The following is a 25,374-nucleotide window of genomic DNA, read 5'->3' on the forward strand; positions in this document are numbered from 1 at the left end:
CCAGGCCAGGGAACATCAGAACAGGACACCCTACCCCAGCACCAGTGGGGCCCATAGCCAAAACCTCTCCCTTTTCAGAGTAAGTGGGGTGAGGGGAGACGGCGGGCAGGAATGAGGAAGGGAAGCTGCTCCCAACGCCATGCCCTGCCCCTACTGAGCAGACAAACACGGGAACCTGAGCCCGGCCCTCCTTTGCACCTCCTCCTCCTTCCTCCACAGCCACAGGACTGAGCCTCTCCCTGGGCCATGGCGCACGGATGCCAAGGAGAAAACAGTGTTCCCCACCCCACCAGATGCGGGCCCTGACCGCACTTACAGTCACGAAGGGATCCACAAGGGTCTTTATTTACAAGTGAGCCGAGGTGAACATCCGTCATGTAAAAAACACACCTATACATATATACACACAGCCCCTGCACCTGGGCATTCTCTCAGAGGTAAATCTACCCGCGGGAGGGGAGGAGTGGCGCGAGGGGTGCAACACAGGGAGGCTGCCCTGAGCTAAGGAACCAGGTGCCGGCAGTGGGGAAAGGAAATTACGAAAGAGATTGGGAGACGTCTTAGAGGTCAGAAGTCAGGAGCAGGGGAAGATCTGGAAACCGACTGACTGAGGGCTGTTACGTCATGTGGCTATGAGCAATGATGTCTCATCTCTCCTCATGGTTCCCTTCTGAGGTGCCTGGGGCTGGCACCCTCCCCCGCCAGCTCCAGCGGCCACTCCAAGCCCCTCAGAGGGCAGCAATGGCTTTGGCAGCCACCTGGCGGCCCAGGGGCAGGCTGAGGTCCGTGATGGCCAGAACCACCTTGGGGCTGGACATGGCTGACACCTTCACCAGTTCTGATACCTGCCAGACAGACAGATAGACAGCTATTCAGTGGGGCGACAGTGGGTGCACTGTCCGAGAGGAAGGAGCCCCTCCCTCCTGGCCGCTGACCCCCAGGATCTAGAGGGTGGGGCAGCCCGGCCCGCAGGTGAAGACTCACGGTGGTGAAGGGCATGAACTGCAGGATGCTGCCCCGGCTGCCCTGCTCCAGGCAGTCCACGCACTCCTCCATGAACCACTGCACAAACTGCGTGTGCGGGCCGGCGGTCCGCGACCCCAGGATGGAGGAGATGAGCAGGAACAGGTTGGCTGTGTGGCATCAGGGGAGAAGGGGAAGAATCCCATCAGAAAGATTTGGGAAGAGGTCAGACTCTGGGAGAAGAAATCGGTGCTAAGAGTGGCCCCCAAAAGGGGGACGTCAAAAAGAGGCAGCATGAAAGGCAAGTTGGGGGCGAGCCAGAGAGGGACGAGGTGGGAGCCTGGGGGAGACAGAGGGCTGGCAATTAGGGGAGACGGAGAAAAGAGGGGGAATGTGGCAGATGCGGGGTGCCAGGATGAGCTGTGGGAGCAGGGCTGGAGGACTCACCCAGAACTCTGTTCAGCGGGTCTCTCATATTAACCGTGTGGAGCTGGGAGGCCGACAGGGAGCTGCTCATGGATCGGTCGGCTGTGGGGCCAAGCGAGGGAGCACTGAGGAAACGGCCTCCTGCATTCAAAATCGCTGTCCCAGAGGAAGCCCTCACCCGTCAGGGGTGGAGCGCTTGCCCGGAGAATGTCCTTGGATCCAGAGTCACAAGGGCCCCGAGAACAGACATCCCCACAAGCAGATATAAGAGAACTAATGTTTAGTGAGCACCACCAGGAGCCAGGCGCCAATCTGCTGGCTGTACGTGGATTAAGCCGCTAGTCCTCACACCTCCATTATACAGATGGAGAAACTGAGACTAAGATTTATTAAGTGACTAGCCAACAGTCATAGGATCTGCAGGCGGCAGACCCAGCGTCTTTCCTCTGCTCAAGTGCACAGTGGGTCCCCTACTCTCTAAAAGGCCTCAGAGAAACTTCTAGGCTCAGGAGAAATCTCTGGAAATAGGAAAAATTAAATGCCACAGAAGAGCCCTTGGCAGGGAGAGAGAGGTCGGTGGGGGAGGGGTGCTCTCTAGGCAGGAAGAGTGGGGAGCAGTCCCGAGTCCCAGCCCAGGCCTGTTTAGGGGGAAGGAAGGTCAGAGCTGGTGAGTCAAAGGCACAGAGTGTGCCCAGGGCAGTGAACTCACTGCGGTAAGTGAGGGGTGGGGAAGGGACAACCGACCATGCGCCCGGGGCTGGGCTGGGATCTGGGCAGAAGAGCTTCAACCCTTAAGGAGAGATCCACAGCTACCTCTAGTCTCTTGGGGTAGGAAACAGAGCAGCCACAGGGGACAGAACGGGGCACAGTCCTGCCACACCGTCTCTGACCAGCCAGCGAGATGCCCGGGGACCAGAGCAGGGCAGCTCTCAGGCAGAAGCGAGTTCCCGAGAAAGGAGGCAGCCCACCCAGCCCGTGTCCACACACTCACTGGGACTTGAGAGGATATTTGCATCTTCCTCATTGGAGCTCAGCAGTCGCATCAGCTTGGAGGGCTGCATGTCGTCCAAGGGGAAGAGGCTGATGTAATCCTGGAGGGCAGGAGTCACTGTCATCTATCCCTGGATCCCCAGATCTCCCATTACGGGGAAGAGGGCCAGAGATCAGATCAGAGTAGGGAACAGGGTCATCTTTCCCCTCACCCCTCCCACTACCCGAGGGAGAGAACTTCCACACAGTCACCCCTAACAAAGCGGCCCGGGGCAGGGTCCGTGCCTGGCTACCTGGGCCTGGGAAGGCGCCTCTTACCAGAAAAGGCTCAATAAACGTCTGTGGAACAAGCACATGGGCAAGTGAATGGGGGAGGGGCCCCTATCCTACCTCGATGTCTTCGCGGTGTCTCTTCTTTTGGCGGGAGGATGCCTGCCCCTTGTGGGAGGAGTAGGAACTCAGGGCACACCAGACGGCCAGCCTGGCAAAGGGGTCCAGGAAAAGGGGTTAAAATCAGAGGGGCCCCCAAGAGGGTTTCTGCACCCATGCTGACCGTACCCCACCTGACAGGGCTTCCCCACAGCCCCGCCTCCCTGGGGGGCACGACGGGGTGCCAGACTCTGGGCTGTAGGGACTTGAGAATCCTACTTGGCGAGGGCAGTGCCAGGGGGGTCCATGAGGCTGTGCCACTTGGAGGAGTCGGTGAGCAGGCCGGGCAGGATGTGGCCCAGCAGGACCAGGGTCACCTGCTGCATGTCCAGACAGAAGATGGAGTAGAGCAGCTCCACCGCCCGCAGTGTGTGCTCCTTCCGCGTCTCCTTCAGCAGCTCCTGCGTGGGCAGGGGAGAGGGGACCAAGGAGCTGAGGGCCCTCAATGTGGGCTCTGACATCCTGCAGCTCCCCTAGGGCCCAGGAGCTCCTGAGGCAAGGACCGCTCTGGATTCTAAGGAACCTACTCAGCGTTTGAGGGGCCCCTCAGGGAAGCCTGGCTGACCGGGCTGGGTGATGGGATGTCAGAGTACAAATGAAGGGAGCTTGGCCCTGTCAGGCATTTTCTCAGCTGTCTCCCATAGTCTGGGGACACCTGGTCCTCCAGCCCGCCCCCACCAACCGCCAGTACCTTAATCAGGTTGTTGCAGAACCAGTAGACACCTCCCATGTGGAGCAGGGTGTCAAAGATGTGGATGGAGCGGCTGTCCACCCAACCCCTCTCCAGCACCTTGGCAAATATGTCTGTCAGCACCTCCTTTATGGGTCGCTTTGGGGGCAGCAGGTTCCAGTAGGGCATGGTGTCCATGCCCGTGGACGGGAACTTGATCTGCGTGGCTGTCTGCTGCAGCACGTCAGCACACATGTGCTCCAGGATGGAGCTCATGATCACCACCCTGGCGGAGGGGGAGGGGGAGAGGACCTGCGGGTCAGGCAGCACCAGCTTCAGTAGGTGAGGGAGTAGGGGACAACACTTCCAGGCTAGACTCTTCCCAGGACTTGGGTTACAGAAATATTCCAGGGTAATGAACCCCATTCTACACTGAGGGAGGAGACAAAAGGAAGCTGCAAACCCCCAGGAGACCCGACCCCACCAGTCTTGCTCCCAGCACCCGGCCTGGGGTGTGGGGGTGGGGGGACTTGCCTCCTCGGTCATTCCCGCAACATATTCATGTTTTTCACTCTCCTTTCGACTTCCCCCAGCCCCCAGACCTGGGCCCTGCCAATCCTCTGGCATAAATAAATACAATCACTTCCGTCTGGGCTGAGTGCTTGGGGGGGTTCCCTACCCAGCCTTGGCCTCCTCCCAAAGTAAACTGTTACTTCCAGGACAGGGGCCCGAGGGCTGCCCCACAGGACTCTTCCCGGCCCTTGGTAGCTGGGCAAAAACAAGTGTACATCCAGGAATTTTCTCATGAAGAGCCTTCGACTGTGAATACAGACCTGGGCCTGAGCGCTAACCTTTTGGAGGACCCGGGGTGGCTCTGGTAAAGTCACTTTGACTTTCAGGGTCACTTTTTCCACCTGCATAATGGAGCCACAGATTTCCCAGATAGAAGTCGGGGCTCTTAGAATGGATTAGGTCAGAGAAAACACTCCATGACTCGGGGTGGGGAGGATGATGAGGGCGGAAGGAATAAAGGAGGAGGAGAGGGAAAAGCAGGAGATGTGATTTTACACACTCCCAACCTCATCCCAGCTCAGTGCTTCCACGTCCCCCTCCATCCATCCTTTACCCATCCAGTAAGGGCCATCACTTGTAACTTACGGCTTAGTGCACGCCGTGCTCAGAGCAGCACGGTTCACAACAGCCAAGAAGAGGAAGAAGCCCACACGTCCATCAACTGATGAACGGATAAGCCAAATGCAGAATATACATACCATGGAATATCATTCAGCCTTAAAAAGGAAGGAAATTCTGACACATGCAATGACATGGTCGAATATTGGGGACATTAAGCAAAGTGAGATATGCCAGTCACAAAAAGACAAATACTATGTGACTCGACTTACATGGGGTCTCTAAAGTAGCCAAATTCATAGAAACAGAAAGTAGAATGGTGGTTGCCAGGGGGTTGGGGGAGGACAGGACAGGGAGTTGCTTTATGGGTCCAGTTTCAGATTTACGAGATGAAAAAGTTCTGGAGAACTGTTTCTTGACAACGTGAATATACCTACACTGATAAACTGTACACTCAAAAATGGTTAAGATGGTAAGTTTCACGCCATGTATTTTTTTACCACAAATTTTTTTAAAAAGTTTATTGGATGGGTAAAGAACCACCATCACTCAACTCAACAGAGCTGAAGTCACTAGAGAGGTCTGCCAAGCCTCTAAAAAGCCAAGGCAGGAAAATGTCACAGAAGACAGCCAGGCAGGGGGTGGGGAAGGGAAGGGGTGGACAGGCCCAAGGCCTGTAAAATCTATGAATGCGCTCACAGTTCCTGGACAGCAGTATAACTAAGATAATTACTTTATCTTGGCAAGCTATTCCTCCACAACTTGAGCTCTTTGAGGGCTGGAATCAGAGCTGTTTGGGGTCTGCAGTGCTGGGACACACACAGCAAGTGCTGGATTATAAACACAGAGACACACTAAATGCTGCTGAGTCAGCGAGTAAATGTGTGATTAAGAACACGAGTGAGTGAGGAAGAGTGAGCAGGTGAGCCCGGTGTCTCGGAAGGTGAGAGAAGAGGGGCTCAGTGGTGACTGGAGGGCCTGACATCTCACGCCAGATCTGCAGAGCTCCAGAAGAAGGGGACGGGTCACTGACCTCTCATTGTAGAACTGCAGGGTGTTCTCGCTGTACAGCGGCCCTGCCAGCTGGCGGATCATCTGCAGCGACTTCTCACGCTCATCCAGCCCCAGCATCCGCACGTGGGCCACCAGCCAAGCCACGGCACACACTGCCAGACTGCAAACCTTCCCCTTGATATTATCAGTGATTTTCTGGGAGAGGGAAAGAGGGTGACTGGGGTCGCGATCTCCCCTTCCTGGCCCTCGCTGTCCCTGGCCCTCGCTGTCCCCGGTCTCCGCAAGGCAGTGGAGTCCTGGGCCACAATCCACAACTCTTTTCACCACAAGTTGAGTTTCCCAAAGTTACCTGGGTGGGAAGGAGCAGCTAAGATTATGCTTACAAGGAAGGTCAATGTCCACACATGGACTCCCGGATTAAGGGTCTTCTTGCTCTTATGAATTCTAACAAGCTATCAAAGATTGGCTCTGTGTCTTGGGCAGGGCTACCTGGATGGACTCGAAGGCCAGCACCCCATTCTCCCAGGCATTGAGGATTTCCAGGATGGCCGCTGAAATGCTGAGACAGGCTTCGTGCCACTTCATTTGCCTGCGAGGGGGTAGGGCGGGAGAAAAATCACCATAGGGGAGCGCAGGATGGGCTGAGGGAGAGGGTCTGGGCCCTGCCCCCACCGCCCCCCTTGGAGTGGGCACCCAGGCCACTGACACCAGCTTCATCTCCGAGGAGTTGTTGAGCAGAGCCACCAGGGACTCCACTTTGGTGGAGTCAGGCCGGAAGCAGGGGTGGTCAGGGTTCAGGATTTTGCCCTCCTCGGGCATGCACGTCTGCATCCACGTCTCAAAGAAGAACACCTCTGTTCCGGTGCTCGACTCAGACAGGATGACCTGGGAAAGGAAGGTTGGGGAGGGGGATGTGCAGCACCCTACACCTCAATGTCCTGCCCAGCGCTTCCCTCTTCCAGCCTAAAGAACTGGAGACAAATTGATCTAAGGGAGAAAGACAGTGGCTATGCTGCCACCTAGTGGTGGGTATGAGTGTGGCACTGAGGGATTCAGGTCGTGACAAGGGGGTGACTACTGACTGGGCCTGGGTGGGCACCTGATTTGGGCAGCCAGGAGACCAGGCTTGGGAGACTGGCGGGGGCAGAGGCGGGTTAGGGGTGTGAGGTGGGGAGTTATTGGTTACTTCTTTCCCCTTCGCCCCTTCTCTTGGTGTCCCCCAATCCTGACTGCTCCCCGCTACTCACCTCTGAGCCATAGGTCTGGGCCACGTGGCACAGCATGAGGAAGGAGATGTCAAAGAGCAAGGCTCGAACTGAGGCCGCCTTGGCTGTGAAGGAGGAGAAGGCTGACCTCACAGCCTGGGACAGGGGCCCAAAGGCCTCGTCTGGGTCGGGAGGGGATCAGGATCTGCCTCAAGGAAGGTCAGGGACCGAGTGGCTCCTTCAGAGCTCTGAGGCTCAGAATCCTTTTCTTGAGTCTCATTTTGAACATCATCCCTTCCTTGGAATCAAAGACTCCTGATACCTTCCTTCCCCCCCAACACCTGACCAAATCATAACAGGGGAAGGAGAGACAAATAGTGGTTTGGGAAGAATCCTTTTCCCGCATGACCCTCTTTCAAGCCTCCCCAGAAGCTTCGGTTGGTCATCACTCAGGGGAGAAAACAGCCTCCCCAGGATGAGCAAAGGCTTCCTCTTCCCTCCCTGTCCTCTCCCTCTGCACCCCACCTTCAGCGCCACTGGGTCTGGGGGTATGCAGAGCTGACTTACTGCTTTCTTCACTGCCGTGCGTCGTGAATTCATTCAAACTGCGGAAGGAATGGAGACGGGGTCGCATCAACCAAGGCCATCGCTGAGGAATGGCTGTGGTCGGGGGGCCCCGCCCACTCAGAGGGCAGTCACTAGAGTCTGAACTATGGGTTCAACTTAAAGGGAACACCCATCGCTACAGAAATGAGAACTCTTTCTATTTTTAAAAGATTTCCAAAGCCTAGAGAGTGGCTCGCTGAGCGGAACAACATTCTATACATGAAATTCCAAGTCAATGAAAAAAGTCAGAATTTGAGAGCCCCTTACTAGTAAGTGGGTCTGCACGCAATCCCTCCACGCCAACTGTTCAACACCTCATCACCTCACCAAACACCTCCACTTCATCCCCAGCTGAAGACAAAAGAGCACTTTTCATGTCCAGAGAACCGGCCCTTCCCCCGAGTCTCCAGTTGGGATGCTCTGCCTTGGCATCTCTGAGGAGACCCAGCCCCCAGTGCCTCACTCTTATTCTGCTACCTCCTCCTTCAGACCTGCCTCCCAGACTCTGGTCAGGGGCTCGGCCTTCCTTACTTAATGAATTTCCGGGCGAAGGACTTAAGCTTCCCAGTGGCGGCGGCCGCAGCCAGCAACAAGTCCAGGCTCTTCCCAGACAGCATGTGGCCCAGGACCCCCAGCAGCCCCTCCGGGGACTTAGAGTGGTCTGCATCCATTGTCTGGGGACAAGACAGGAAACCAAGTCTTGAAGAATACTGAAGACTTGAACACACAGATACTGCCGAGCCCCAGTTCCTCTCCACATGTCTCCAGTAAACGGGATACCACAACCTGCAATTTAATCTCTGTCTTTCTGACTCCCATCTGGAAATCCATTCCTAAAATTCCTTGCTCTCCGATCCATCCCTCTCAACCTAACTGGGACGACGGTGGTGGGGTCGGGGTGTGCAAGGTCTCTGCTGTGAGGTTCAGCATTATTTCTGCACGAGCAAGTGCAGCACCCAGCACAGCGCCTGCCTCACCAGCGACATTCAACAGATACTCGTTTCCAGTGGTGCTTCCCTCCCCTCCCTGTTTAGTCTACCTCCAAAGTAACCATGTGTACAAGCCAGAAGAGAGCTCTGTGGCCTCTGTTTATTTATCTGGAAGTAGAGGGGAAGCTGGAAAGAGGGAAGAGATGACCCTGGTGGGAGGGGAAACGCACACTCACTTTGAGGATGTTGGTGACTGTGGGCTCCGCACGGAGGATCAGCCCAGGGTTGGGCTGGATGTTGGCATTTTCATCTGATTTCAGCTGCGGTGCATGCTCCCGGTCTGCTTTGCTGTGGCCGGAACCAGTCGGTCAAGAGAAGGGAAGAGGAACAGAGATCAATTCCTGACACGCTTCCCAGTCCAGTCCCTGAAGCAGCGGCCCGGAGGAGGCTGGGAAGTGCCACTGGGGTCGGGCGAGGTTTACAAAAGCAGATCTAACAACGCAATTGCTTCAGTTTGTCACTTGTCTTTACATCTATTTTGAAAGTTCACTGAAGATGAAAGGAAGTTTTAGGATTTCTGCTTTGATCACAAAGGAGGGTGAGACTTAAAATGGAGCACCTAAGAGTGCAAGACCTGCTCTGCAGAAATCTCCTGTCCCTGGTAACTCTAGGCGTGGCCCCTGTCACCCGCAACCTGAACTCTAGACTGGAGGGGAGATGGCACCCAGCAGCCCGGTCTGGACCTGAGGCGGGGTGGTCAAAGGGCCCGTGGGCCAGCTCGAGGAACTCACACTTACCGCTTGGCCATTAGGTTGTTCATACTGGCTTCAGACAGAAGCCCCTGCTTGCTACATTCCTGGAGCAGGAAACTTGTACAGTCACAGCTGTGAGGGAAAAAGAGAATGGGAGGCTTGGGCATACAGCAGGGATTATTGAAGAGGGAGCAATGAGCCTGTCTTGCATCTTCCTTCCTTGAGGATGAAGAACTTTCTGAGTGCCCGAGGGAAGGCAGAGAGGACCGGGCACTCACAACCACGGGGCTGCTGCCTCCTGCCCCTGCCGAGGGGAGTGAACAAGGAGACAGTCTCCTGGGGCTTCTCTGGCACAAAGAGCAGAGGAAGAGCCCAGAACACCTTCCAGTAGAGTGAGGGTGAACAGGGGACTTCATACTTGCAGCGCTGGTCAGCCTTGTCCAGCAAGGGGGTGAGCTTCAGCAGGAACTCAAAAGCAGAATTGACATCCTCAGTAAAGTCCTGCAAAGAGCCAGAAACTGCATTCTGGCTTCCAGGTCCTCTGCTCCATGCACAGCCTGCGATGCAGGCTCATGAGGATGCCCTGCTGGGTTCAACAGCCTACAAGTCAGCCGTGCCCCGCTGGCTTCCAGCAACTGGATGGGAAGAGTACAGGGCACGACTGCTCCCTGTGTCCACCCCGGCCTGGTCTTCTCAGGCAACCTCGTCTCCAAGCAGCCTGGCTGCCTTGTCAGAAGACTGCATGCATGTGCGCAGAGGTACACACGTGCTCCCAGGCTGACTCCAGCACAAGAATGCACCAGTGCCCAGCAAGGGCCAAGGAACCCTCCCTGTGCCCTTGTTCCTTTGGGGCAGAAACAAGGATTCACCTGTTTCCATGTCCTCCCCCCATCTCATTTCTTTCACTCACCTTGTCCCCATGAGAGTATTTCTTCAACTTCACCAAAACCTGTGGAATCTAGAGGGTGAGGCAGGGTGGTGAGGGATAGGAAGCTCAATTTCTTCTCTCCTTCACCCAGAACTAAAGGCATCCCCTCCAGCCCGCTGCTCTGCACAGAGACAGGAACACTCCTGCCCTGGAAGTAAAGACACTCTTAGAGCCAAATCAGAAAGCTGACGGCTAGCCAAGTGCCTGGTGCCCTCAGCCTGAGGGGCACAGGAACCCCTCACTTTCATGGCTCGACGAGGAAATGCCATAAGCCAAAGTGGGCTCCCACAGCTGCCCTGCGCCACGCTGGCTGATGCCAAGACATGGCGGAAGCCTGCCAAGTGGGCTGAACACAGCCCTGGGACTTTCAGAGAAAATCACAGAGGGGAACTTGTGCTGGGGGACCTGGCAAGCTGGGCACAAGGCCAGCAGGGAGAAACGTGGGGCAAAGGTCCAGGGTGTCTCTGCTCTTCCTAAGAACCATCCCCAGATGGGCTCTCCGCAGCTCCCCCGTCCCAGGTACCTTGAGGAAGGTGAAAGCTGTCCACTTGAGCTCTCCAGTACCCTCAGGAGACTCAATAAGACCCACGAAGCAAGCTTTCCAGATCTCCAGGACAAAAAGTGGGGTAGGGATATGCTGCAGGGAGAGCCATGGGTGAGTCCTGAGAGGGTGCCGTGCCCCTCCTGCCTCTGGGCCCCTGAGGATCGGGGGGTCAGAGGCCACACAGCACAGGCACCTCCCCCACTCCCATGTGAGAACCAGGGACGCCAGGTGACATGGCATTTCATCAGACAGATAGAACCGCGCAGGACTGGGATCCATGCTCCACCAGGAAGCGAGAGAAACCCTATCTCTCCCAAGAAAGACCAGAAGAATCCTCCCTCCTGCCCTCCGCATGGCCGGCCTGTCTTGGGGACAGAGAAGCAGCGCTGGCCTCCCACCTGCATGCGTTTCACCATCATCAGCTGTTCCACCAGCGGCTGTGTCTCGCCTGTCAGGTTCATGGTGCCCTCGAGCAGGACCACTGCATGGACGGTGGGGAAGCCAGTCTTGTGCAGCTGCTCCGAGTGCACGGACAGCATGGTGGGGATGCTGAGGGAAAACAGCCACAGGGGACAGTATGTGGGGAGCTGGAAGAGTCAGAGAGGAGGTGAGAGCAGAGGGGCCGGGGCCAGGGCCACACCTCCCCAGTCCCTTCACCGTGATCGCCCTGGGAATGGGTACCTCCTGATAAGTGTGCCACACTGCTCGGCCTGGCTCCGGAGCTGGGGGCTGCTGAGACCAGCCAGGATATCCCCAAGCTTCAAGAGGCAATGCTCAATGGCAGTCCAGGAAGCTGGCAGAGAAAAGGAAATGCAGAAAATGATGGGAAACAGAGGCATGGAAGACAGTGGCCCCAACTCCTCGACTTTGGCACCCCCTGGGCCCACAAAACCACGCAGGGAGGCTTCCCCTGAGGATGGCATGAAGGCTGGGGGCCTGAGGGCAGCATGCACTGTTTCCAGAAGAGGGGTGCACACCATTGATGGAGCCCCTAGAAGCTATTCCCAGAGGATGGACCTCTAGGGATTGCACGCAGCTGACTTAGAGACTAGGTCCGGCATAACACAGGCAGGGACAGAGGGAGGCAGAGGGGGTGTGGAGTCCAGTGGAACAGAGGGGTGGCCACAAATCATTTCAAGAATGGGCCAGCCTTGCAAGTGGCCACCACTCTCCAGCCCAGTCAAGCTGGAGTCCTAAACAGCCTTCCATGTCGCCTGCTCCATGTCACTTTGCTCTCGCTGCTCCCCCTTCTGAAATGCCCCTCCTACTCACCTCACCCTCACTCTCTCACTAGCCCTCAAGTCTCTGTTCAAGCCCCAGCTCCTTCAACAACTTACCCACCCACTGCTCTCTGACTCCTCAACGCCTATACTCGCGGTCTACACCGCACAATTTGGCCCTTAATTATAAGTAACTTATCTTGATTACGCTTCCAGAGGGTCAGATGATTAATAATGCCACCACCTAGCCCATTAACCTCCATGTAGTGTAGGGGAAAAAAACAAGAAGACCTGAGATCCGATAAAATTAAGTTCAATATTCACTCGCTTTTCAGCCAACAAACACTTGTCAAGGGCTCAACATACGTACAGCCCATTTTTACATAGTGATCATCTTTCTGGCTTTTTCACAGGCCATAAACCCTATTCTGAGAAGTAATAAACATACTAATCCTATATCAAGTTCTCCAGCCAGGTCCTGAAAACCCAGGTGGAACCCACTCCAGTATCCTTGTGACTGGAGAACAAGAGATCCTTAGGTGGTCCCAAGCCTCATCAGCAAGACTGTGGCCTTCGGGTCCCATGTCCAGAACTGCCAGTCTTCCCTCCCACCAGGTGGTCTGTCTGATCCTGGGCTCTGGAGGGGTCTGAAATTCAACACCTGCACTTGAGTTAAGAGGTGTACGGCGCCACAGGCCTGCGTTTAGAGGGATGTTTTAGGCCACACTCAAACACAAGAGTCATTTGCTTTCAAAAGATGAGTCACATGGAGACCAACACAAGAATGGATGGTGTGCTTGTCTTGTCCTCCCGTTTTTTCCGTGTCTATTACGTACTAGTCTTGCTCCCCACTAGCGTGTCTGCTTGTGGAGGGTAGGGACCTGCCACATGCTCCTTCGGTAGCCCCCCGCCCCCCCACCCCCAGCACCTGGCACAGTGCTGGGCATACAACAATGCTCAGTAAATACCTGTTGGTTGATTGGCTCGGGTGCCACCCTGCCCAAGTCCCTGGGATGTATGCAATGCTTATGGGGAGAAAAAAAAGGAAGTGGGATGATTTCAGATCCTCCTGGAAAGAAGTGGGATGGCATCCTGCCTCTCCCCTCTCAATTAAAGAACCAGCTACGGGCGCAGTGGCAGGTGGGGCTCAGGGAACCAGGGGACATACAGGCCTCCTCTAGTTTGGCGATGTGGAGCAGGGCCCGGTTCTTGGTACTGCTGAGGGTCTTCTCCAGGCGCTGCAGGCACATGGCAAGCTGCTTCTCGGCGGCCGCTGGAGTGCCGGCCTCCAGCCCGACTCGGAGCTGCTCGGCAGAGGCTGCGGTGCAGCGCAGCAGCCAGTGGAGGGCGCTGAGGAGGGCCCGGCAGAGCCCGATACACTCCTCCGCTTTGCCGTGACAGCTACCAAGAAAGGATGCAAAATCTGACTCTACTCCAAAGGCTGAAATTTGACCCACACCAACGTTCCCCAAAGGGCCTGGCACTCCCCTACTAGGGAAGAGAGTTGGGAAGCTAGCAAAGGCCTGGGGAAGATGGCCCTGTCGGCTCCCATTGGATAAGATTTCAAATGAGCTACTCCAGACAGAGAAGAGGCATTTTAGTCCTAAGGGAATAAGGAGAAAAGAATGGGGGTGAGTGGGTGCAGATGAGCAGGTGGGCAGAAGTGTGGGAGCCCGCAGAGCCGGTCTGAGTCTCTGTGCCAGGAGTTTCTCCTCTACGCTAAGATAGTGCTGGAAGGTTGTGAGCCCCTCACCCCTGCCATTACCTCAGTCGGTCACAAAACATGTCCATGATGTCCAGCAAAGCCTGGACACACAGGTCCCGGGAAAAGTCATCAAACTGTGGAAAGAACAGTGGTGATGCTATGGAACGTCCCAGTCACTCCCCAGTCTCACGCTTGCAGCACCTGGCACATTCGGGATTCCTGTTCATCTCTACTCTGACCTCAGGTTTCAGGCTCAGCATCCTTTCAACATTGGCAGTTGGCTCCCAATGGCCAGCCTCCACTTCCCAGGATCCCCCTCCTTCCCAAGGAAAGCAGCCATGCCAGCCAGAGGCAGGCTGTGCTGCCTGCCCAGCCTCAGAGGTCACGTGGTCAGAGCAGTCAGGGAGGTGGGGCCCCTCTGTCGCTACCATTCCTCTGCCCCCCCGGCCCCCCCACTGAGCTCATGTGTGGCTGTGGTCATACCTTACTGATAGCTGTGAGGACAGAGGAGTAGGACACCATCTGGAAAGAAAGAAGAAAGATAAAATTCAGACAACTAGTGTGCCACAGTTGAGAGGCACAAACACTGACACTTAAAGTGGCTGCAACTCTCCTAAAATCTCACCCCTTCGAGAGGCCATCCTCAAACACTGAAGAGAGGCAGTAACATCAGGCATTGTGCCCATTCCTGCTTCAATCACACTCACTATGATTGAAGGCATCGGCATAAACCCACTGAGAAGATGATTTGGGGGTATCCAAAGGGGACAAGTTTCACGTTCACATGCCACCAGACAGAACAAGGTTAGACTGCTGGTGGGCAGAAGAACGGACCAGGGTGAGATCCTCTTACTCTACTCCTAAAACTCCTATCAAGAGTGATTGTATTTGGACAAGAACTGGAGATACACAAACTTTCCCTGCAATGAACACGTAGCACCTACACTTGTAATAGGTAGTGAATTTCATCACACATACTCATTCTCTATAAGACTCCTCCAGGGCACCACCCAAAGCTGAAATCCTTTCTCGGTGCTCCCAGTAAATGCCTTAGACCTATCATTGCACAGTGGGTACCTGCTGCCCCACCAAACTAGGAGCTCCTTGAGGACAAGGATGCTTTCACTCAGTGACCACCATGAACCTGTTAATAACGTCTGGAGAATAGATAAGTAAAAACACACCCTTAGACCAACATTTCCCAAAGTAGCTTCCAAAGCTGTGCTGTCCAAGAGGGATGCCACTGGCCACATCTGGCTGTTTAAACTGAAGTTAAATGAAATTAAAAATTCAGTTCCTTAGTCGAACTAGCCACATCTCAGGTACTCAACAGCCACATGTGGCTAGTGGCTACTGTACTGGACAGTGCAGATAACAGAACATTTCTATCATCATAGAAAGTTCTATTGGGTGATGTTGTTCCAAAGATTCCTCAAGACGTTAAGAAATTTTACACATGCACACACATATACAGAGCTTCTGGGTGATACGAATTTGAGAGACCCTGAAATAAACATATACAAAGAGCTTTCTTTAAAGGGTTCTTTTAGTAAAGAGCTTTCCTTACTGTAAGACTTCCCTAAACCATAATAATATTTTTGTATACAATGAGAATCTCTAGGATAACTGGCGATGAAGCAAACAATACTTTTCCAAATTATGTGGCCGAGGAATTTCATTTAAGCAGTATTTGCAAAAGACATTTCAGGAAATGCTATCTGAACAGTGAGCTCCCTGAGAACAGAAATAGTGTTAAGTTTATGTTTCCCTAGAACCTAGCCCCAGGCTGACCACACAGTAGGTCCTCAGTAAGTTTTTATTGCTTTAGATTGATGAATTCTAGTAACTAGCATCCTGAAAAACTTTTACCTTAAAGCAAATTTCTATGAGTAAAACCTATTCATCACTAAGATTGGAGATGTGGTTCAAAAGAAATAATTAGTCATGAATGAAATCAAACCCTCCAGAGAGCTTTTAAGTTGCCATATTTTAAAAAATAATAATTATAGCATGCTGATCAAATGTGAATACCACAGAACATAGTTACAGGTGTGTACTCAAAATTAGTGGCAAAATGTATCAAAATAAAAAGCAGAATATAATGATAAAAACCGTCAGGATAATCACCTGCCTCATAGGTTGTCTTCACTAGAGGAATAGAAATTTCCAAAGATGTAAGAAGAAAGCTAAGTCACCCTCAGTGACTCAGTACGGTGAATTTTACATGCATAGCAATGCCTTCCATGTAGTTTCTCCAATACATGAACAGACGGCTCTCTGTTCAGACATTTTTTACTGGACTTGGATAAAGAGGAGCAAAACACACAGAGGACTTAAATACACCGTTAGCGTTTAGTGCCACTCTCAGCGGGGCATACTGTGAAGCCATAGCTGGTGTCTGACAGTGATCAGAAAGTTGGGAGCCTGCCTGGGCAGGATGACCATAACGTTCCAGGCGAGTGTTTGTTTATTTATAACCCATGTCCCCATAGCAAGAGTTTGGCAGCGAACTGAGCCCTGTTGGATACCAACCTGAAGGGGGAGCTGGATGTCCCCACTAGAAACTCACCCCAAACTACCAGAAGAAAAACACCCAGTTCTGTAGGTTCTGAGAGATGCCGGGAGTTACTGTGAATTTATGGGCTCCAAAGTCAGAATTCTGCTCAGCCCGTCTTTGCTAATGGTATCAATAAAGCCCTGCTACTCTGGAGACCTAAAAATACTTTCCACATGGTGAACTGCTTTTCACAGCAGGATTTAACCTATCCCAGTCCTAATATATCCATCAACATAGAAGCTCTAAGCCACCATCAGCCCCCGAGGCTGGAGACAGTCTAAGCGGCCTGGTGCACACCTGGCCAGCCCAGAGTGACCTTGCAGCTGCCTTCTAATCCCCTCTCTCCTCATATTCAACGCCCTCAACTCCTGCTAAGTGCCGTCTACGTGCACAGCACTGGACCAAAGAGCCTCTTGACTCTGACGGAAGAATAAATTACTAATCTTGCATAGCATTTTGCAAGTCACGAAGGTCTTTCCTATTTTTCTTTCTCTCACCGGTACTTTAGGCTCTTCCTCCCTCTTGCCTTTCTCATCAATTTACACATCTCAAAGTTCTTCTATTTTTAAAAAAAATTGGGGGGGTAATTAGGTTTATCTTTTTTATTTATCTTTTTTTTTTTAATGGAGGCACTGGGGATTGAACTCAGGACCTCGTGCATGCTAAGCATGCGCTCTACCACTTGAGCTACCCTTTCCCTCCTCAAGGGTCTTCTATTTTTAAAAGAACCCCCCGCAGACTCTCTATTTCCAATTAACCACCATGCTCTCACCACAGACATGAGTGCTCAACACGCACTGTCTCTACCTCCTGGCCTTCCATTCGCAACACGACCCACTCCAATCACTTCTGTCCTCACCACCGCGAAAATCTCTCATTAGGCTCATCAACAAAGTTGTTAAACCCCACGGCTACTCCTCGGTTCTCATCTCGCTGCCCTCTCAGTGGCATCTAACAGCAGGAAACAGCTCCTCATCCTTCAAGTCCTCTCCTCCCTGGGCTTTTCTTGGGATCACACTCTCTTGGTTTCCTTCTCTCCTCACCAGTCCCTTCTCTTCAGACTCCTCTGAGGAATTCTTTTCCTCTGGGTGTTCCCCAAGTGTGACTGGTTCCTCAGAAATACGGCTTGGGTCACCTCTTGGCTCCCGCGCCACACTCTCTCTGGGCAATCTCCTCTATGCCTGGAGCTTCAAATACCATCTGTGGCTGACAGCTCCTAAACCCTAGCTCCAGTCTCCTCTCTCCTTCCGAGTTCCAGACATATTATGTGTTCAACTGGCTACTGAGGGTCTTCTCTTTGTCAGTCCCCCAGGTACCTTCAGTGAATCAAGGCCAGAAGCAAACACCACCCCTCATCTGCACTCCAACCCTAACAGCAGTCCTGCTCCAATCCCACTGTCTCCTTCCCATCCCATCAGCCCTCCAGGGGTCCAAACCAGAAACCCAGACTTCAGCCTTGATTTCTTCCTCTCTCTCACACCCCTCCTCCAGTTAACCACCAAATCCTCTCAATGCCACTTCCTAAATTGTTCTTGGACTCATCTTTTTTTTCCTGCTGCCACTTCTCAAGTTTCTGCTAGTATCATCTCTTACCTGAATCACTGTAACAGACCGAAATCAGGGCTTGGAAAACTACAGCTAAAAAATTAAATCTGCCTCATTGCCTTTTTTTTCTTCCCCCTACACTTCTTTTTTTAATGGAGGTACTGGGGACTGAACCCAGGACCTTGTGCACGTTAAGCATGTGTTCCACCGCTAAGCTATACTCACCCCGCCTCGTTACCTTTATTGTAAATAAAGTTGTATCAGGACACAGCCATGTCGGTTTATTCACATATTGCCTATATGTGCTTTATTGCCTAAATGTGCTTGTGAGTTAAAATGACAGAATGGTGGTGACTGAGAACATACAGCCTGCTAAGCTGAAAGTATTTACTATCTGGTCCTTTACAGAAAAAATATCCTAGACTAAACTGTCTCCCTGCCTTCTGCCTTACCTCCCTCCCACTCATTCTTCAAACTACAACCAGAGTGATCCTTCTAAAATCAAACCACAAATTCCTCAAATCCCCAAAGTCAAGGAAACCCCAATCAAAATGCAACAGGATATTTTAAGGAACTTAAGTTGATTCTAAAATCTGTCTGGAAAAGAAAATGCCTGAAAACAGCCAAGAAATTTTTGAAAAATAAAACAACTAAGGGAAGACTTGAGTAATAAGATATCAAACGTACTATAGAGATAGAGTCATGAAAAGGGTAAAGTACTGGCACAAAAAAGATAAATATGTCAATGAAATACTAGATTGTCAAGAAATAGACCATTGTCTGTTAAGAGAATGTAAGATATGACCATTAAATGGCCTATTCAATAAAGCCATTGTCCATCTATTCAGAAAAATAGATAAATTTGGATCCTTTCCTTACACCAGAAAATTCTAAATGGATTAAACAAAGTGAAGTGTTGGCAGAAATTAAAGAATATATTTTGATCCTGGAGCAGGGAAGCCCTTATGCAAGACAAAAGCCATACAGGAAAAAAAAAAACAGTTAAATCTGACAACAAATACATTAAAAAATATTCTGCATGCTAAGCAAATTAAACCACAAAGTTAAAACAGTGATAGAAAAAAATTTAAAACATAAATAACAGATAATAATTACAAGATAGACTATATTAAAAGACACTTAAAAATTGTAAGATTCTTCTTAGGGTGATGAAAATATTCTAAATTGATTGTGGTGATGGTAACACAAGTCTAAATATACTAAAAACCAGTGACTCACACACTTTAAGTGGGTAAACTGTATGTTATGTGATTTATGTCTCAAGAAAGCTGTTACTAAAAAAAAAATAAAGACAATAAACTAATGTTAGAAAAAACGGGCAAATGATACACATAAGTAATTCACAGAATATATACAGAGAGCCAATAAACGTGAAAAAATATGCTCAACATCACAATCGTGGAAATACATCTTATAACATGATGTACTTTTTTGCCTCTCTAGGAAAAAAATCTTAAAAGATTCTATCCAACACTGGCAAAGGTGTGGGGAAATACTGGCAAGGACTATGGAGTGGGTGTAAAGTGATACAATCCTTTTTTGAGGGCAACATGCGGGATCCACTATGATTTAACATGTGTGTACTCTTCAAACCAGCAATTTCTAGCTATCTATCCTAGGGAAATAGTCCGAGATATGCAGAGAGGTAAGTATAAGGATGTTCAGTGAATCATTGATGATTAACAGTAAAAAATGCAAAACAACCTAAATTACTGAACATATGGAGCATTATACAGCAGTTAAAAAGAGCAAGGGTGATAAGGGTATATATAGCTCAGTGGTAGAGCACATGCTTAGCATGCACAAGGTCCTGGATTAAATCCCCAGCACCTCTGTTAATAAATAAATAAAACAAACCTAATTTCCTCTCCCCACCAAAAAAGAAAAAAAAATTTAAATTAAAAAATAAAAAAAGATTAAGGAAGATGAGCTTATTCTAACATGGAAAGCAGACACGAGGCCACGAGGCCAAGAGGAAAAAAAAGGCATAAGAACTACATGCCAGCTGAGGAATACTACTTGGCAATTTAAAAAAAGGAGTGCACGCTTCGGCAGCACATATACTAAAATTGGAATGATACAGAGATTAGCATGGCCCCTGAGCAAGGATGACATACAAATTCGTGAAGCGGTGATTTTTCTGAATCACCATGCTGAACACCAGAGACTAACACAACATTGTAAATTGACTATACCTCAATGAAAAAAAATAAGTAAAAAATATTTTTAAAAGAATGAACTACTGACATATACAACAAAGAGCTCAACAACATTTCTGTTTAACAAAAGAAGACAGAGCATTAAGTGTTTATACTATTGAGTCCATTTCTATGAAATTCAAATATAGACAATGTTAATCTATGGTGCAGATAGAAACATTTAGCAGTTATAGGAAGATGTACTAGAAGAGGGTACAAGGGAACCTTCTGGGAGAACGAAAATGTTCTGTATCTTATTTTGGATGTTAATGCCGTGGGTATAGACAATTACTAAAACTCAATGAATTAATCTTACGATCTATGCATTTTATTGCCATGTTAAATACATATAAATCCTATCACACTACTCCTCCACTTAAAGCCCTTTAAATGATTACTCATTACCCCAGGATAAAGTCCACACTCCTTAGCAACACCAACAGGTCATTTATGACCTAATCTCTATCTCTCGCTCTAAACCAATCTCCTCCTTGAAGTACTGGCCCAGCAGTTATCAAAAGATGGTCCAGGGGCCCCTGGGGGATCTATGAGGTCAAAACTATTTTTAAAATACTACAAGATGGTATTTGCCTTTTTCACTCTTACTTTCTTACAAGTGTACAACAGAAAGTCCCAGAGGCTCCATGACATATGACATTATATAACTAAATATGTCAACAATTGGAATATCTGTATAAATAAGTAATGGATATTTTCCAAATGACCGATTCATGATATTATAAAATCATGCAGGGGTAAAAGATCCATTCAAACTGCAAGAGAGAAATCAATGGATTTTAATGTAACAGTATTAAAAATTCACTGATGTGATTTTTACAACATCTGCTGAATCTTAGCATAATTATCAAAGAAAAATATCCACATTTATCTGAAAGGCTTTAAAAATACTCCTCCCTTTCAAACTAAGTATCTGATGTGCAAGACTAGATTCTCTTTTATTTTGAGGGGGGTAATGAGGGTTTTGTTTATTTGTTTTGGTGGAGGTACTGGGGATTGCTTGTATGTGCATGCTAGGCGTGCACTCTAACCCCGAGCTATACCCTCCCCCCAGATTCTCTTTATATACATCAGCTGAAACAGCCTACCTACCGCAACAACTGAATGCAGAAGCAGATAGGAGAATTCAGCTGTATTCTATCAAGCCAAACATCAAAGAGATTTGCAAAAATGTAAAACAATGCCACTATCTTCACCAATTTTCTGTTGTTTTAAAAAAAATGGTTATTTTTCACTAAAATGTCATTTATATTAATATAAAATGGGTATTTTTTTGTTACTTTTAAGTACAAAAATTCTTTTTAATTTCTAAAATGGTGATATGAAAAGATATAATACGTATTAACAAAAACTCTGTAGGAGTCTCAATTTTTAAGGGTATAAAAGGTGCTAAGACCAAAACTGCTGCTCCAGCCATACCACACTATTTTCAGTTCCTAAAATTCATGTGATGTTTGTCTCCCAGCCTCTGCATGTGCTTTTCTCTCTGCTTTGTACACTCTCATCAATCTGCCTGGACAACTCCCACTCAACACTCATGTCTTGGTTTAAACATCACTTTCTCCCTGGTTGCTCATGCTGGATTAGGTGCCCCTCCCATGTACTCCCATAGTACTCTGTTCTAGCCTATATCATAATCCCATCCTGCAATTGACTGTTTATTTATATGCCTGCATTACCGACTAAATTCCTTGTGTGCTGGGATCAGGCCTTGTTCACAGGTAAATCCCCAGAGCCTATGGCACTGTCTGGCACATACAAGCATCTGTGAATATTTATTGGTAGAATAAGTTAATGTAATATTAATCATAACCAATGAAGTACTGTTATTTTCACCAGAAGACTAAGGCTCAGAGAAATGATGTGTTCAAATTCACCTAGAAAGTCTGAGCTGTACTCCAAGTCTTTTACCTTCAAACCCTCACTCTCTGGAACAGGTGGAACAGTTTACCTGGGAACTAATGGCATACTTCAGGTAGGACAGGATGAGAGGATTGGGGGAAGGTCCAATCATGGCCTGCTCCAGTAGTGCTTCTGTAAGGGGAATAACAAAGTAAGACTCAGTGGTTATAGCTTCTCTGGGTTTAGCCCTCCCATCCTTCCTTCCTACTTCACTTGACACCTGCTAGGTTGAGAATGTCCCAGGTGGCTCCTTTGGGAAAGAATTTCTTCATGTTGATTGCCCATTGGTAGTCACTCCATCGCTCCTTCCAAGCCTGCAAAATGGCTTGCTTCAGGTTCACCACCTTCATGATTTCACTCAGGAGGCCAGGCCGGTGGCGGTCAGCTGTGAGGCGGGAGAAATCGAGCTAGAGAAGGGGTGAAGAGATTCTGAGGAAAAGAACGGGGCGTGGGGGGAGGGGGGCAGCGAACAGAATAAAATGGAATGGAGAAGATACAGGAAGATTTAAGGGAGGCAGAACTAGAAAGGGAAAAAAAGGGAAAGGGGCAAAGTAGGGATCCTGTTAGGTTCTCCCCTCCTAAATCATCCTTCTTGAAACTGGAGCACTAAGGTGTCAAAGGGACTTTAATACAGAGATAAATGGGCAGCAAGGGGTTAAGCTGGTTCCGGTTCCCTAACTCTGCCCTTAGCTCTCGCTGCGTCCCTCAGCCGCTACCACCCAAATCCAGATTCCGCCCCCCCCCTCGCCCCCATTTCCTCTACCTTCCCCAACCCTGAAATTTCCTATTTCCTTTTCATCCACCACCTCCCCAAATTTAAGCCTACCGGACAACCTAGTCCTAGATCCTAGGCATCACCATTTTGGCACTTATTAAAGAGCTGATTTTCTATTGGCTGGGAGTAACCACTATTAACCCAATCGGGATGCAGCAAGAGCCCGGTCACGCCACGATGTCTTCTGGGAATTGTAGTTCCTTGGACTCCGCGAGCGAGCAAGCTAGGGGACGAAGCTAGTCAGCCTGCATTGTTACTCTCCTTTAGAGGACAGGTAGGAGCTGAAGCATCGCAGCGACTCAGGGGACTTAGAGGGAAAGTTTCTTGAAAGGCTTCTCGCAATCAGGCTTCGTTCAATGACGTCACTGTCGACCGAGCATTTAAATCACATCCCGACATCCTTTCATTATCCGCTAGTTAATAGGCACGCCAAGGGTGTGGCGTTCGTTCAGCAATAGGCTTTCTCTTTCTGGTCTTTTTTTATTCCCTCCTCCTAAATCCCTAAGTCTAGCAGGGCTCTTCTCATTTCCACACCTGTATTCCAGAAGCGACATTGAGGTTCTGTCACTTGCACACACATCACCCACTACTTCACCCCCAAATCTGGCAGTCCTCCCAGTATTAAGCAATAAGGAGGAAACTGAGGTTTAGGTTATCAAAACTAAGGAAAATTTGAGAAACTGTCATAGTCAAAAGGGCCCAAGGAGACATGATGACTAAATGTGACTTGGTATCCTGGATGTGATCCTGGAACAGAAGAAGAACATTAGATGAAAACTCAGCAGACATTAGTTAATAATGTATCAATAATGGTTCATTAATTGTAACAAATGTACCATACTAATGTAAGTTCCTAATAAAAGGGAAAACTGGGCGTGGGGTACAGGTACTCTATCTTCAAATTTTTTCCCATAAATCTAAAAATATTATTTTCTTAAGTTTATTAAAAACAATGGAATGTCTCGCTTATCCTAGTGTTTTGGGTATTAGACTTTTTCCACCCCCAGTGAGAAGCCCAAAAGCAAATGCTACCCACCTGGCTCCAACATATGAGCCTCCCTATAAACAGCCCTCATCCCTGTCCTGTTTGTGGACAGGTCGTCCCTAACATTTATGACCCAAACAACATGGGAGCCCCCCAGCCACCCCTATTTTCAGCTCCCCATCCCATACCATGAGAAGCCTCATATTCCCAACCAGGAGTTCAAGCTCCATCTGTATTTCCCAACAACCATTCTTTGGTCACCCTTTCAGTGGCAAAATCAGTCCTCAGAGGGACATATCTGGAAGACCAGTCCACTCAGACTCTGGAATCAAACCTGAGGCCCTCAGGGCAGAGAATGACAGGATTCTGGGTATCTGGAGCAGAGTCTAAATCGGGAGACAGGAACTCATGTTCTGAAGGAGAGAGTGCAGCTGGAGGAGAGCCAGATCACACCCCTCTAAGGTCTATGGCTTTCCTCCCTCCCCATACGCCCACCCACAATCCCCTCCATTCTGCTCCCTTTAGTGCCTGCCCAAGTGACACTGCTGGGGAATGTTTATACAAAACAGCTGCCAAATATGTGTAGCCAAAGCTTCCAAAGCAGGAGGGAGGGAGAACCCAGACTCCTCACACTTAACCTCCAAACACCCCCTCCCCTCCCCCCACACACACACTTGAGACGGCCACAGACCCTGTTTCCCTGCAATCTCTCACATAGCTGGCTTCCCTTCTTCTCCCAGGCGCCTCACTCCACCATTGCCTGCTTCCTTCCTCTCATCCCTTTCCTGTTACTGCAGGTTAGGACCCCCTACCTTGACCCATCCCTGGATCCTGCAGCTCCTTTCCCACCCCTCACAGCCCAAACTGTCCTCTGTCAACTTTGTGACCGATGGCTCCTGACTTAGTGGGTACTAGATCCAATCTACATGGGAGTGGGGAATATCTGGGCCTTAAAGATAGTGGTATTCTGAACTTAAACCATCCCCCTCTGGCAGGAAACCTGGCAGATCTCGGGGCGGGGTGGGGGTGCCTCCTCCCCACTTTACATTGGCAGGGAGGTGGCTTCTGTAGTGAGCCCATCTGCCTTCCCTGTCCCCGACCTCTCACCAGCACCTTCCCTGTAGGCTTGTCAAGGTTTCCCTAAGAACTGGACTCCTAAGGGAGTAAAGGAACTCCCTTAGTTCTGGGCAAGGGCTATTTCCAATTTCTCTACTTTGTCCTGACTCCCTGGTCTGTAGATATCAGAGGCAGCCATACCATCTTTCTCTCCATATCAGCATCACTTCCTAGGACCCACAAGCTCTCTGGCTTGCCCACTACAAGGACGGGACTCCATGATAATCTTCCAGTGGATGAAAGAAGAGATGTCAACATCCCCTTTGGGTGTAGAAGGAAACCCTTTCCCCAACACAACCCCTCTAAAACATCCCTCTTACTGTCTCCACTTTCCTGGGATGTCTGTTTCTTCTCCCTCAGCACTGAGAGAGGCTGAGCTCCCGATTCTGCTCTCTGAACCCCAAGTCCAAGCTCTTCATTGTGTTGGTTGGTCTGGCTGGGGAAGGAGCCTGGCTGGAGAAGAGGGGCAGGGAGAAGCCAGCCAGGCAGAGCGACATGGCAGCTCTGGAACAGTGGCAGAAAAGGAGATAAGTCTAGGTGGGGACTCGAGGTAGGGTAAGAGGCTGTGGGGAACTGGGTTTTGGGTACCCAAGAAGATGGAGCCATTCCTTACCTAGGCTGGAAAGAAGTATAAGGAAAAGTGGCGAGAGTCTAGACCCAGGGATACTGAAATAGTTGGGAAACGTACAAGACACAACGGGTTTCCTCTTCCCTTCACTCTATAGGGAAACTGAGTCGTTCCCCT

The 25,374-nt window shown here is 50.0% G+C and overlaps 1 protein-coding gene and 2 non-coding genes across 14 annotated transcripts; 1 reads left to right on the plus strand and 2 right to left on the minus strand.

Moving 5' to 3' along the window:
- Positions 1-329: 329 nt before the first annotated feature.
- MED24 (mediator complex subunit 24) lies at positions 330-25,374 on the minus strand. Of its 12 annotated transcripts, none has more exons than XM_064496050.1 (27): positions 22,670-25,374; positions 21,974-22,138; positions 21,803-21,885; positions 13,996-14,034; positions 13,573-13,646; positions 12,976-13,208; positions 12,776-12,832; positions 11,269-11,380; positions 10,986-11,136; positions 10,567-10,680; positions 10,026-10,073; positions 9,534-9,616; positions 9,161-9,247; positions 8,600-8,711; positions 7,966-8,108; positions 7,396-7,433; positions 6,871-6,953; positions 6,330-6,508; positions 6,113-6,212; positions 5,643-5,818; positions 3,500-3,764; positions 3,028-3,209; positions 2,770-2,860; positions 2,381-2,480; positions 1,411-1,545; positions 985-1,133; positions 330-845 (listed from the first exon to the last, which is right to left on the minus strand). In XM_064496050.1, the coding sequence occupies exons 2-27, from the start codon at positions 22,101-22,103 to the stop codon at positions 729-731; spliced, it is 3,081 nt and encodes a 1,026-aa protein (XP_064352120.1). In that variant the 5' UTR covers positions 22,104-22,138; positions 22,670-25,374; the 3' UTR covers positions 330-728. The 12 variants fall into 12 exon arrangements, with proteins under 12 accessions (XP_064352120.1, XP_031324033.2, XP_031324031.2 ...); XM_031468173.2 differs by lacking the exon at positions 22,670-25,374 and adding an exon at positions 22,580-22,657 and having other exon boundaries at positions 1,411-1,491; XM_031468171.2 differs by lacking the exon at positions 22,670-25,374 and adding an exon at positions 22,580-22,657 and having other exon boundaries at positions 1,411-1,530.
- LOC116158020 (small nucleolar RNA SNORD124) lies at positions 7,033-7,136 on the minus strand. The gene has a single exon (XR_004142250.1). It is a non-coding gene; the product is annotated as a small nucleolar RNA SNORD124 (small nucleolar RNA).
- LOC116157970 (U6 spliceosomal RNA) lies at positions 19,675-19,778 on the plus strand. The gene has a single exon (XR_004142202.1). It is a non-coding gene; the product is annotated as a U6 spliceosomal RNA (small nuclear RNA).

The sequence above is a fragment of the Camelus dromedarius genome, chromosome 16 (genome assembly GCF_036321535.1).
Source record: "Camelus dromedarius isolate mCamDro1 chromosome 16, mCamDro1.pat, whole genome shotgun sequence".
NCBI classification, from domain to species: Eukaryota; Metazoa; Chordata; class Mammalia; order Artiodactyla; family Camelidae; genus Camelus; species Camelus dromedarius.

Bases quoted from the DNA above. Each gene is read 5' to 3' on its own strand.
- MED24 (XM_064496050.1), bottom strand. From the start codon at position 22,103: ATGAAGGTGGTGAACCTGAAGCAAGCCATTTTGCAGGCTTGGAAGGAG. The intron at 10,074-10,566 runs GTACCTGGGACG...CTCACCCTCTAG, and splicing joins CAGCTTTCACCTTCCTCAAG to ATTCCACAGGTTTTGGTGAA. The intron at 3,765-5,642 runs GTCAGTGACCCG...CCCCTCCGCCAG, and splicing joins CTGCAGTTCTACAATGAGAG to GGTGGTGATCATGAGCTCCA.